This window comes from Nannospalax galili, unplaced genomic scaffold, assembly GCF_000622305.1.
Source record: "Nannospalax galili isolate Female #2095 unplaced genomic scaffold, S.galili_v1.0 scaffold846, whole genome shotgun sequence".
Taxonomy (NCBI): Eukaryota; Metazoa; Chordata; class Mammalia; order Rodentia; family Spalacidae; genus Nannospalax; species Nannospalax galili.
The window spans coordinates 3,398,542-3,412,096 of record NW_008356458.1 but is presented as its reverse complement, the minus strand read 5'-3'; the positions used below and the strand labels follow the sequence as shown (position 1 = coordinate 3,412,096).

Here is a 13,555-nt window from a genome sequence, read left to right as displayed (position 1 = left end):
TATATATATATATATGGGAAAACTTTCTATTACACGAATTATACCTGAGCAAAGCTTTGATCAGAATGCATGTATGTATATGTTCATAGGTGCATACATCCAAAGAAATGCTAATTCGACAAGCTCACAAGAAAGAAGAATGCATGCAGAAGGCGACTATAAAGAGTGAAAGGTCCCAGGAATCAGAAGGCAAAGGCAAGAGAATCACAAGTTTGAGACCGTTTGGTCTACATAATGAATTCCAGGTCAGCCAAGACTACACAGAGAGAGTCTGTCTCAAAAATAAATAATTAAATAAGCAAACAAATAATTTTTAAAATGAAAGGAACCATTTTAAAGGTCATTTCAGCCCAGCGTAGTAGAATAAATCTGTAGTTCAGCTACTTGGGAAGCTGAGGCAAGAAAATTGTCTGAAGCTAGGAGTTCAGGTCAGTGTAGACAACACAGATCTTACCTAAGAAAAGGAAAACATCCATTTCTTCTTAAAAGTTTTATTATTTATATATTATCAAAATTTCTTAAAATGGAGGCAGATCTCTACGAGATTGAGGCTAGCCTGAGGCCTACAAAGCAACTTCCAGGCCAGCTGGAGCTATAGGGAGACCCTATCTTTAAAAACAAACAAACAAACAAATTCCTTAAAATGGTATTTTGAAGGCTGGAGGGATGGCTCAGTGGTTAAGAGCACTCACACTCTTGCAGAGGACACTGATTTATTTCCCAGCACTCACATCCACATCCACTTGAGTTCTAGGGGCTCTGACACCCTCTTCTGGCCTCCACAGGCACTTGCTTGCACAGGATATACACAAACTCATTCAGGAACATACATATAAATAAATACATAAATAAATCTTTTTAAAATGGTCTCTTTAAGGGCATTTACCAAAATTCCGATTTTTCGTGTTATTCTAAATTGTAAGTATCACACTCAGCTAACCAAAAAAGAAATTTAGTCAACTTTTGAATAACCTAATCTTTCTTTTCCTGATTAGCACCAATTAATTCAAATTTATTTGCTGTTACTGAACTTTCAGTTTGAAGGCAGAGAAGTTTCTAGTGAACAGTAGCTACAGAGTCTACAGATAAAATTTTAAACCTTCTAGATTGCTCAAAGTCCCAATTCTGTTCTGGTCATCTGGTAACAAGAACCTCTATATTTGTGAAGAAAAACAGACCTTAACCATTCATTTGATACACATCATGGACTACCGACTACACCCCAGACCTGGGTCAATTTCCTTGCATAGCCTTAGTTTTCAAACATCCCTCATGTTTTGGAACTGTATCCAAAATGACTGAATGACCACATCATTAACGAACACATCCTAGTGAATGACACGAGGAGCAGTCCTGCATAACAAGTCCCAGCACCTTCTGGGGACCTGGCCCCCAGAACAAAGACGTTACTCCAGCTGTCACAGCACCTTCCTACCTGGATGGTGGTGTTGCCTCCTTCTAGAAGAGCGATGGCCAGGAGAATGCTTTCATGGAACACTCGGTCACTGGACGCGTTCATTATGAGGTCGATGACCAGATTGGAGGCTCCCTCTTTGTCAAGGTGACATTGAACCTCGGCCAGGCTCATCTCCCCCCTGCTCATGGAGCTGGACCCAGAACTGCCCCCTGGGAAGACAGAACATTGCTCTTATTAGCTTCTTGGGAACAATCAGTATTTTTGCTGCTCATTATGCACCAACCTTTAATGCTCTACATACTTTATTTGCATTCTCTCCTTTAACCCTCTCAGAAAGTCCACAGCAAAGTGCTGGTCATTAGCACAGAGGTAAAGGTGGCCTGTTTAAGGACAACTAGCTTGTCCGTAGTAGAGGTGGCACTGAACTCAGACAGACAAGATGAAGGAAAAATTACGTATTTTTATTGAGACCTAGAGCCATTCAGTCAAGACTCTCTTAAATTAAAATATAATGACTTGGGCTATAATTACTAAGAATTGGTTTAAGAGACAAACCAAACCAAAACATTTCTTGGCGCACTCTTAAGGAAGCATCACCTGGGGCTAGAGAGATGGCTCAGGGGTTAAGAAACCATGCTGCAATCCCAGAAGACCTGAGTCCTCTGAGTTTGATTCCCAGCACCCAGGTCAGGCAGCTCGGCTCACAACAGCCTGAAACTCTAGGGTAGCACACACATGCACAAACACACACATATGCACATAATTAAAAAATAATAAATTTAAAAAAGGGTGTTTCACCAAAAACAATCAATAATAGCCTTTCTAACAAACTCACCCTTTCATGTAATTCACCTGTTGATTCGTTCATTCATTCATCCAGCAAGTATTTACTCAGTGCTTGGCATGGAGACAAGAGCTTGGAAGGAGGGAGTGAATAACACAAATGGAGTCTGCCTATCCACAGGGCTTCATACGATAAAGAGGAGGGGACCATTCAGTGGAATGGTTCCTCGCCATTTTTAGAAAGTCCATTTTTAAGAATGTGCTTTGTATTATGTTTAGCAATAGGTGAAACAAAACACAGAGAAATGGGCTGATTAATTTCAGAAAGCAAAAAGCCATCATCACTCCTTGCCTACAGAGCTCAATTCAAACGCCACTTCCTTTACACTGCTTGTCTTTGGCTGTGGCCCTAACATCTGCTTCGTGCAAAAAGCTGTGCTGCAGGCCTGTTACAGCTGCTTCAACCAGCCTACCCCTATGCCTCCCCTTCCTGATGTCTCCCAATGCCCTCACGTATCTGTCAAAAGACCTACCTAAGAAAATAAAGAGAAGCAGTTCTGAGTTGTTGCATGAGAAATGTTTGGGTGAGAATCACAGGGGATTTGGGGGTTTGAAAAGCTGAATTTCCTCTCTGGGATGCCCCCAAAACTGCTTGGCACCGAAACTCACATAGCTACATAATCTAGACAGACATGCTTCACATTCTTCTCCAATGGGAAAGCCAAGCTCCTGCTCTAAAAACTGCTACGATGAATGTATTAAGCACTAGGATTTTTAATGCCTTGTATGGAACCCTCTAAGGACCTGAAGTTGCCTTACAATAACTATCACAAAACTAGGTATCAAGCAACTCACATTTGTGCTTTGAGCACCTGGCTACCAGATACCCTGAAAAAACTAGGTAAGATCTTCCATGAAGTTCAAAGTTTTTATAACTTTTACCTGTCATTGTGCCTAAAATAATTTGTTTAAATATTTGTTTTTAGGTACTTTTAATCAACTCCCATGAGAACCTGGGGATGCACACAGTGTAGGTATCAGAATTAGATATACTTGGTTTGAAATAAGCTTGCTTTCCTGTTAAGTGGGGGTGAAAATGGTAACTGCCATGTAGTGAAAGACTTGGAAGACAAAATGGAGTGACAAATGAAGAATGCGTGGGAAAGCCCTTGACATCAGCATGGACTCAGTACGTGACAGCCTTCAACTAACTACTGGCTGTGGTTATCCCCATCATCTGTGGGGAGATACAGTCTCAGTGAACACAGGAGTGTACACTGAAATCCTTCACTTCTCATTCAGAGGCTCACTGCGTGGGAAGAGGGCAAAAGACCGACTCAAAACATACCTGCAAGGAAATGCTACTTTTTTAGGGAAATGTTCGTGTATCAAATTGATGGTTGGTCCAAGATAAAACATGTTAAAAAACACCTTCGATACAAATTCCTCTAAGTTTCAACTCATCAAACAAAAGCATGCAATTACTATATGACATTTGGTTCACACATGACGCTCATCAGCATAGCACACAGCCTACCTCCTCCCGCAGGCTTGCTGGGTCCTCCTGGTGACAGTGGGCCATTGCCAAAGCTGGTAAGGCTCTCTCTTCTTCCCGAAGGTCTGATGTTTCCATAGTAACGGTTGACCAAAATTTGCCTGAGCGCCTCACCCTTAATTCAAACAGGATAATGAAATCAGGTTCTAAATTTAAGGCATATTTGAGAGGCTAATATTTAAATTGAAAAAAAAAAAAAACCCACAGGGGCACTCAGGAATAACTGGCCCACTCATTGAAAAAGAAAAGATTAATAAAAGCATTTTAAAACTTTGAAGTCAACTTCAAATATTTTCTCAGGGAACCAGAATATGTTTTAATTTTTGAAAAAGTGGTGGCATCTAGAATATTAAGTTTCTGAAATACCCTCTCACACAGTGATAAAGACAGAACAGTAATTCTGAAGGGAAACTAACAGTAACAAAAACAAACAAAAAGCCCTTTGGGTTAAGCTGATAAAATTTGGACAAACTGCAAATTTTACAGGTCAGCTTCCACATAGCAATACAAAAATGTTACTCCAGGCACAGAATTCATTCCCAGGGACCCATGGAAGGTGAAAAAAAAGTTCTCTTTTGAGACAGTGTCTCCTGTAGTGTGGGGCTGACCTTGAACTCATTATGCAGCTGAGGATCATCCTGAATTCCTGATCCTTCTGCCTCTACTTCCCAAGAGCTGAGATTAAAGAAGTGCATCATTATGCAGGCCCCGAAAAAAAGATGGTAGAGTAAGAGAGCTTGAGCAGTAGAGTGTGTAGTGGGAAACAAAGGTAACGAATGGGCCAAATGGTGAAGGCAAAATAATGCTACAGAAAATAAATCAGTGGGAGATTTCAAATATGCTGATCCAACATAAGTACCATGGATCAAACAAACTTGCAGCTAAGATTTGCTTCAATAATATGGGAGAAAGGGCAACAGGGAAGAAGAGATGAAAGAGTTAAATTAAGATGGTCATGAATTGATGGTTGAAGCTGCGTTACAAACAGAAGCCTCCCAAAGTCTTCTGGGTCCTTAGTATGGACTTCAAGATCAAAGGAATCCTGGACAGGGGACATAATAACTTTTTCTTACAAGTCTAACGAAAACAATCAGATTTGTTTCTACTGCTCAGGTGCACAGGCAAGCCAGTACACAGAAGCAGAGCTTATTCTCAGCCTTAACACCTTTTCTATCACATTCCTAAGGGACTCCCAGACCACCTACTAATCTGTAAGTTTCTACAAGTCAAAGGCTTTATGCATTTCCCCTGGACTGTTTCCCAGGGGCAAAGTAATAAGGCATGGAGTTCCCACTGTGCACCATCAAGAGAGGTAAGTGAGAAGTCTGGCAGAGGGAGGTGTTGTGATCGAAATAGATTTAAAATAGAGACTCAAGAGTTCTGAAGAGACCTGGAACTGAAAACATGAGTCAGTAGAATTTAAAGTGATTTGTTAATAAGTGCTGAGAATAGGTCTGGAGGCTTCAAGTGAAGTGTTTGCAAAACAAGTTGGTAGGGAGTAGACAGAGTGGGGAGGGACTCCTGAGGGAGGCAGGGGACAGGGAAGAAAGGAAAGCAAACAGAAAGCCATGGATCCTGTCAACTGTCAAAACCTATCAAGCATCAGGGTTACAGTGCCTGGTTTATCTCCTTTGTTAATTCATGCTGCTAACCAGAGTCCACAGGGGCTAAATGGAATGAGTGAACCAGTAAGAGAGGAAGGTGATGGAAAGTGGGCACTGATTTTTAAATGAATGTGTGGGAAATGGGAGAAAAGTCCCAATTTTTCCCTCTCCATTCCATCAACAAATGGAGAGTCTTCTCTACCATCAGCTCATGAAACTATTTTCCTACCTGGTCTAACTGAAAATCTAAAATGTCAGGACCTTTTTCTATGAGGGAGTCACTTGGAATGTTTGGCCAACTGTATGGCCTTAAACACCCAAAATGAAAGTATAACCAAAGATTAAAGGGGCCAATATAATTTCATAAGAGTCCATATGCATAGCTAAAGGATACATAACAAGCAACGATGCCAGACAGGCGATACCTTCTTTTGTGTTGTTGGCCAGGGTGGCCAAAGGGATTCCCAGATAGTAACCCAGCAGAGAACTGGGAAAATGAACAGCAGACCCCAATCTTATCCAAAGGAATATTGACAACTGATTACTGCTAGATGAGGAACAGCTGACCGTCCTAAAACAAAGACCTCTAGATAGGGTGACTAGATTCACCAGAAGGGCAAGTAGTGGGGAATGGCAGTGGGTGCCGACAACACAGCAGACAGTAGCAGGGATATCAAAGTATAAGGGCTCTAGTCGGGGGAGGGAGGCTATGGGAGGGTGCTATCTGGGAAGTGGGTGTAAAAATAAATAAATAAATAAATATAATAAAATAAAATAAACTACTTGCCAGTGAGAAAAAAAAGTTTCAATACAAGATTGTTTCAGGGCTCAGAAAACCCCATTTCAGTATTAAGACATAGCTTGACTGGTGTTCTGTCCCAAAACAAGTACGCCAGCATTTTCCAAGCAGACACTGGGAAACAGGATTTAAAAGGCTGACTTCACCAGAGGAACACACATTGAAAAAGAACATTCAAGAAAGATTACTAAGAAAGAGATGGCAGAATGAGAGGTTACCTCTGTTGAGTATCAGAGATTAAACATCATCTCCTTTTAAAAATAGCTTGATGCATATATTTGACTAAGTTTGAGTAAGAATACAGAGTTTAAGGGAAGACTGGCTCAGAAGCCACTAAGTGGATCCCTTTGGGCACTAAGAGAAAGTTGTCTGAGAGGCAGACAGCTGTGAAAAGAACTAGGCTCTGCCACCTGGGCTTTTCCCATGCAGTCAGATCACCTACTTAGCCAGCAAGACAAGAGTCTGGAAGACCTTGAAGCTAGGTCAAGTCAAAGGAGGTATGCTGGGTGCCGCTCAACAAACATGCATGCCTGAGCCTTTATACAACAGTTCTACTTCAGATCAGGGGACCTAGGTTCTCACCTCCCACTGGTTGTTTGTTTCCCTCGTGGTTTTGAGGGGAAACAGCAAGACCAGGGTCCATTTACGATCAAGTAGGCAGGAGGTGAAGAAGAAGCACACGTGGGCTCTAGACAGGAAGTCCATGTTTATGTAGCCCAGATGCCCAAGTGAAGATACAGAGGGATTGCACATTAGCATTCTGCCTCTCTGATAGAAAAACTCTAGCAGCTACCATAGCAACGGATGCATCAAATGGTACATTTTTGACCATAAGAGAATATCATGAATGTGCTCATTATTTGGGGGGGGGAGCACATTCCACCCACAAACTTTCCCTCTCTCTTATTATAAGGTTTGTGGAATATATTCATCTCACTTTCTGCACACACGCACGCACGCATGCACGCACGCATGCACACAAATTTAAACGTACAGGGAAAAAAAACCAGAATAAGTGGAATTTGTTTTGGCTTATTTAACTGACAAATGAAGGTTGTTGTTTTTCTCCTTCGTCTTCAGAAGAGAACATGAATAAGCATTATTAAAAGTTATGCAAATCTCCTGTGTTTTTTCTGAGCCATTGGTTTAAGAAAACCTAAACTCCAGATAAAAGCCTTTCTAATCATCTTGATATAAATTACTCAACAGTGCTAAGCTGTTCACCATGTACCAGGCTATAGGGTATCTGACTGCAGAGAAGAGGAGAAAAGCGACTTTTTCTCCCCATCCCCTAGCAGTTTATACCTAGAGTATGCAAAAAATACCAAATATTTGTCTTCAGGTAAGAAATTCCACACATATTATTACATAAGACTGAGAAAAATGAAAAGTCAAAGTAAGTTTCATTGGTAATAATTGTCATGTTAACATAGTGACAACTGGCACATTAGTGGTATAGAGCTGTGAGCACCCATCTTGCTGATCTGCTAAGAGTTTCCTTTCTGTCAGACTAGTGGCTAATGAACTATGCAGGACTACAACTACCTGTTCCCAAGGCACCAGAGACTTACTACTATCACACACAAAGGAGCCGGAGATAGCCTTTTGGTTCCCAGGTTCTGGCCACTTAAATAACATGTGCTTCAGGCAAGACAACCCACTTAGACAGTTGACTCTCTCCTACATCTTGGCACTTAAGAAAGCATCCCAGTTTAAAACGACCTTCCATTTCCTACTCCTACAGGTCTACAAAATCAATTAAGCATTTCAAAGTTCAAGGTAACTACAATGTAAAAGTATTTCTTAAACATATGTCAACCACTGTGCATGCTTAGGACTCTATGTACATGGCTCACTGTAACTGTCCTAAGGGATGACTACCATCATTTCCATTATACAATGGAAGTACCTGAGGCACAAAGAGGTGAAATAACACTCAAATCACATACATCATACCTAGCAAAAGAAGTGCCTAACACCAAAGTTCGTCCTTCCTTCCTTCCTTCCCTCCCTCTTCTTTCCTTCCTTCCTTCCTTCCTTCCTTCCTTCCCTCCTTCCTTCCCTCCCTCTTCTTTCCTTCCTTCCTTCCTTCCTTCCTTCCTTCCTTCCTTCCTTCCTTCCTTCCTTCCTTCCTTCCTTCCTTTTCTCTCTTTTTCTGCCTTCTTCCTCAGCCCTCTTCCTTCCTTCCTTCCTTCCTTCCTTCCTTTTCCTTCCTTCCTTCCTTCCTTCCCTCCCCCTTCCTTCCTTCCTTCCTTCCCTCTTCTTTCTTTCCTTCTCTTTCTTTCTTTCTTTCTTTCTTTCTTTCTTTCTTTCTTTCTTTCTTTCTTTCTTTCTTTCTTTCTTTCTTTCTTTCTTTCTTTCTTTCTTTCTTTCTTTCTTTCTTTCTTTCTTTCTTTCTTTCTTTCTTTCTTTCTTTCATACCAAGCCCTCTGAGTAGCTTAGGCCAAGAAGGATGACTGGGTGACTTTAATGGCTACTTCTAAGAGTTGGGACGATTCTTGACTGCCTGACAAAAATAGGAAATGAATGAACAAAGGGTATTCCTTGTCAGTGAGCTGCAGGAAATTCAGGATGCTAGAGGGACAGAACTGTATAGCAGCATGCTCCAGATAGAGACAAATGCAAACTTCCTGGGAACTCTTTCTTAGTCATGGCTGAAAAAAATCATGAAGTTTATTTCTCTATCAGGGCAAAATAACAGGAAAAAAAATTGAGCAGTAATAGACAGGAGAGAGGCTAGGGTACATGAGCAGTACATAGGTTCCCCAGGCTCTCCAGTTAGCTCAGGATAAACTCTCTACCACACAGATGACCATAGTTCCATGGCAGTCTTCACAAAAAATGTTTATTTTCTAACCTTGTGACCTTGTACAATGTGTTAAACCTTTCCAAGTCTCAATTTCCTAATTTGTGCAATGAGGATGAAGGCCATGCCATTGGGTCAACATGCACATTATTAAAGACTGATCCATGGACATATGTGCAATTCTTAGCACAATAATGTTTGTCTCAGAAAACCAAGACACCTGATTATCTTCTAGAAAGGGGTCATGTGAAAATCAATGCTGCAACATGCTTATGCATATATATGACCTTTTAGAAAAATCCTTTGGCAATGCATAATCAGTACTGTAAGAAAGATCCATCCTTTGTTCTAGGAGGATTTCCCCTTTTAGCAATCTAGTCAAAGATGCACACTGTTCATTTATGTGTCAAAGGAGAAAATTTACAAACTCTTTGCTAACCTAGAGAGCTTTAAGCAACAGGTACCTTTCAAAGACTTATGTTTTTAAAAGCTGAGATGTAATATTAAATGACAAAGGCAGGATGTGAAAGCTATGTATACTTAAAACAATCCAGTGACAAGAGAATGTTCATGTGTGTGCTGGGACATACACTCTGCCCCCATGTGCAAAAAATGTGGTTGAAAGCTATTTGAAAAAGTTATAGCTGGATGGTATAATTACACTCTGTTTTGATTTTGCTTTCATGCTTATTATAAGTTAAACCATTAGTTACTGTAGAAGAAAAAAAAAGGTTGTTTTTTTTTTTGTTTTTTTTTTTTTTTTTCAGATTTTACCTATGTAGGAAACCATCATAGGGTAGGAGGGTATACAACGCTTACTTGGTTATTATTTGGAACTTGGTTGTGTACAGAAGTCTGTTCAGGTAGGTGGCAGGCAGAACTACCATTAGCTTCATTTCTATAAAAAGTGGTGATTGATCCTGTGCCAATTCATGGTTGGACAATATCAACACCAACAAAAGCTGTCATTGAATCACAGTTGTGTGGCTGAGGGAAGAGTTATGGTCATTAACTCCCAATGCACAAAACTCAAGACTACATACCCTTTTATGGTCTTCCAGTTGCCTCAGGGGTGGACTTGGTTCAAGCTCCTGCTAAGCATGCAGAAATTCCATTTTAAGTATAGCACTAAGGAGACACTACCATCTTCAGCATCAGTCACAAACAAAATACATCATGAGCTTCTATACAGTCAAGGTGACACAAAAGAACTGGCTTTTTTGTGTTTTTTCCCCAGGTATGAATGTTCAATTACTTTAGATTCTGCTTAACAGTTGACCCAACCCCTCAACCCCACTGCATGGCTTCAAATGAGCTTTTTGGCCAACATTGTTTTTTTCTTCTTCCTCAAATATTATGAATGATAATTGTATATGATATGCTGTTACATTAACCCAAAGGGGGCTGTAAAGCACGACTCAACTTGGCAAGTCCTTATGATTCACACATGCAATATTAAACAGCACATGCGCAAGGATATCAATACATACAACACGGAGCAGACACATACACAGGACTACAGCTCTCCCTAATCCACCAGTAGACAAATATTCTAATCAACACTGTTACTGAAGAGCTGATTAGAATATGACAGACTGATCATTAGAGAACATCCACACTGCCGTTTAGGTGGTCTTTTATTTGTTTTTATCATTTCCTACAGACTTCTTTAGAAAGAAGTACCTTTCATTCTAGCTTGAACTCCAGTGGTTTAACAACACTCTCTGAAAGTCAGTTTTGACACCAGGAAATGAGCCTCCCCTAAAAGCTTCTTTTTGATCTTACATATTTGAATCAATGCTAGTCCTTCATTTAGCAAGTGTAGTTGGTGGCCAGAAAGTCTGACTGGTGAAACTTTCTTAGTAGTCTGCACTAAAACAATATATTAATATCCAGATTTTCAAAAGTGCATCATCAGAGCCAGGCACGGTGGTGAACACCTTTAATCCCAGCATGTAGGAGGCAGAGGCAGGTGGATCTCCATGAGACTGAGGCCAGCCTGGTCTACATAATGAGTTCCAGGCCCCAGTTCTAGCTGGGGCTACAGGGGAACCCTGTTTAAAATAAAACAAAACACACAGACAAAAAGTCCATCATCTTCGCACAGGATCTAAACTCAATTCTGTACACTAACAGAAAGGTCTCAACATCCCAGAATTTCTCAGTGGAACGTGTCTAGACTGAGAGAGTTGTGAATGAAGAATTTCCATGAGGTGCATCCTCTTGCCTGGAGGATGGTTAGTCTAGCTCCACCCCAGGAGGACTTTGTTTCTATACCAAAGCCACAGCTAAAAAAGCAATTATCAGTTCTCGACCTGTTACAGCCTCCCCTCCCATGCCTATCACTAGGAAAGACATCTTGTCACAAGAATTCACACATTGGACAGGGACAATTTAGAAGCACCCATATTTGCTGGCAGTGCAAATACAGGTGGGCAACACACCTCTGTGGAGTTCTCAGCTTCCGGTGCCTGTGGCAGCTAGTTGGGAGTAAAACGAAGCATGTTAGTAATAACATTTGCATTTGATAGGCCACAGAGAAGTCTGCAGACCAACAATGAAGGACAAAACATGGAGGGAAAGATCACAGGCAGGTGCTCTTGTTGTATCACCTGCTGCATGGGTCTGGGTACAAGGGGACCAGACACTTGATACTTTAAATTAAACTGAATGTGGTTGTGCTGGAAGAGATGACTGACCTGAGATAAGGGACACAGATTAACAATAAAAAAAAACTCTATTACCATGATAATTGTAATTTTCATTGTCAACACGACTAGAATTGAAATCACCCAGGAGACACACTTCTGGGTAAGTCTGTGAGGGCATTTCCAGAGAAGTTTAAATGAGGCAGGAAGGCCTATACTTCTCATGAATGGTACCATCTCACAGGTCCGGGTTCTAGACTGAATAAAAAAAGAGGAAAGGAGGAAGCTGGCTAAGCATCAGCATTCATCTCTTACTACTTCCTCTGGGTACAGTGTGACCAGCTGCCTCACACACCTGCCAGTTTCATGACGAGAATCGTTCTCACCACCATGCCTTCCTGGCCATGATGGATCGCACCTGTAAACTGTAAGCCCAAATAAACCCTTCCTGCCTTAAGTTTCTTTTGTCAGGTATTTTGTTACAACAACAAAAAAGTAACGGAAAAAAATCACTAATCAAGAAGGGAGAGTGTCTGTTCATGGGTGTCGTGCTGGACACTGGCAAGGGAAGAGTGCTGTGGGTACCAACAGAAGCTCAGGTAAGCACAGCAATGGGACAAGGGGCAGACGGCAGCAGCGCCTGAGCCTGGAAAGCCTCCTCACTGCCACTCCCTTGGGACAGAAGTCTCCTGTGGGTTCATGCTTTCTCTGTCTGCTACTTCTGCAGTGGATGGCTCTGGCTGAGGCTTGGTAGTGGGGGGGGGGGGGGGTGGAGTCTCCCTTTCTAGAGTCTCTGGGTTAAGAAGGTGAGGTTTCTGCATTCAGAGCATAATTGTTTCAACCTGATATTTCCCTAAGGGACTTCACAGACAAGTTTCCTGAGCTCATTCCTACCATACCCTGCAAACAACCCCCATGCCATTTCAAAATTCCTACCCCATACAGGATAGACAAGAAACAGCAGCTAAAGGATATACAAGTGAACTTTGCAGGGTGGGGTGTGGTGGCTCAGAAGGTGTGGCTAGAAAAAAGTCCACTGCTCCATGTGGAGATATTGCCACGAATCTGTCTAAAGGACATGTGCGTGAAACAGGGAACTGATGTCTGATGTAACTGTCAGATCCTGCGTGAGCTGCCCTGGACCCAAGTCACGTGCCAGCATCATGGCTGAGCTGAGTGGTACAAGGTACAGTCTCGAAGCCAAGGCTCACGTGACCGTGTCCTCTGGCACTGCTCTAGCAATGCACAGCACCTCCCTCAGGCCAGAAGGTGTGTCTATGCAGTGGCAAAGCAGTCTTGGAGGACTGAAGCTATGAGCCCTGAGGAGCAGGGCAGGAGTGGGAGGTGGGGAGTCTCAACCCAGTTCAAGGAAACCACTTTGGTAATCTAATCACTACATTGGGGGAAAAAAAATCCTCTTCACAGAAGGCTGTTATCACATAACCTTTTCTATTTCTCAACAGGTAAAATGCAAGAGATGGGCTCAAACTTTCACCAACAACAGCAAGGCATGTGTCTAATGCTACCACCCCTGGCAGAAGAAGCCCCTGCAAAGTACCCAGCCTGCTGCCGAGGGTGGGGAGAGGCAGCGGTAGAAGGGCCCTAAGCCTAGCAAGGAGAATTAAAGCAGAGCTCAAGGGTTTGGATCTTCAAAATGATAAAGATAATACAATCCAAGAATGCATTTTCAGCTCTACTCATATTTTGCATGCTTTATGCCCAAACCCCAAAATTATGTAAACATTTCTGGCTTCTGCCCCCAGTGCAAAAAGGCATGTAAGAAAAAGTGGACTGAAAGCAACTGCACATACGTGTCAAGAGCAGCCAGAGATATAGATGGAAAAGTGTATCGTCTTTTACTATTTGGGTTGGCCACACTCCCATGAGCACATCCTTTAGGTTCATCCTATATGATTAGAACAAAGAGATTATAGGCAGGGATT

General features: G+C 41.8%; 1 protein-coding gene across 17 annotated transcripts in view; it reads right to left on the bottom strand.

Moving 5' to 3' along the window:
- Itpr1 (inositol 1,4,5-trisphosphate receptor type 1) overlaps positions 1–13,555 on the bottom strand; it is a 376,735-nt gene that overhangs the window by 112,125 nt on the left and 251,055 nt on the right. For 7 of the 17 annotated variants that reach the window (XM_029556903.1, XM_008854568.1, XM_029556905.1 and 4 more), the window contains 4 exons: positions 11,409–11,444; positions 10,008–10,058; positions 3,738–3,870; positions 1,436–1,626 (listed from right to left, as the gene is read on the bottom strand). In XM_029556903.1, the coding sequence (XP_029412763.1) occupies positions 1,436–1,626; positions 3,738–3,870; positions 10,008–10,058; positions 11,409–11,444 (411 nt within the window). The remainder of the gene's footprint in view (positions 1–1,435; positions 1,627–3,737; positions 3,871–10,007; positions 10,059–11,408; positions 11,445–13,555) is intronic. The other 10 variants (XM_029556904.1, XM_008854569.1, XM_008854575.1 and 7 more) reach the window with 3 other exon arrangements.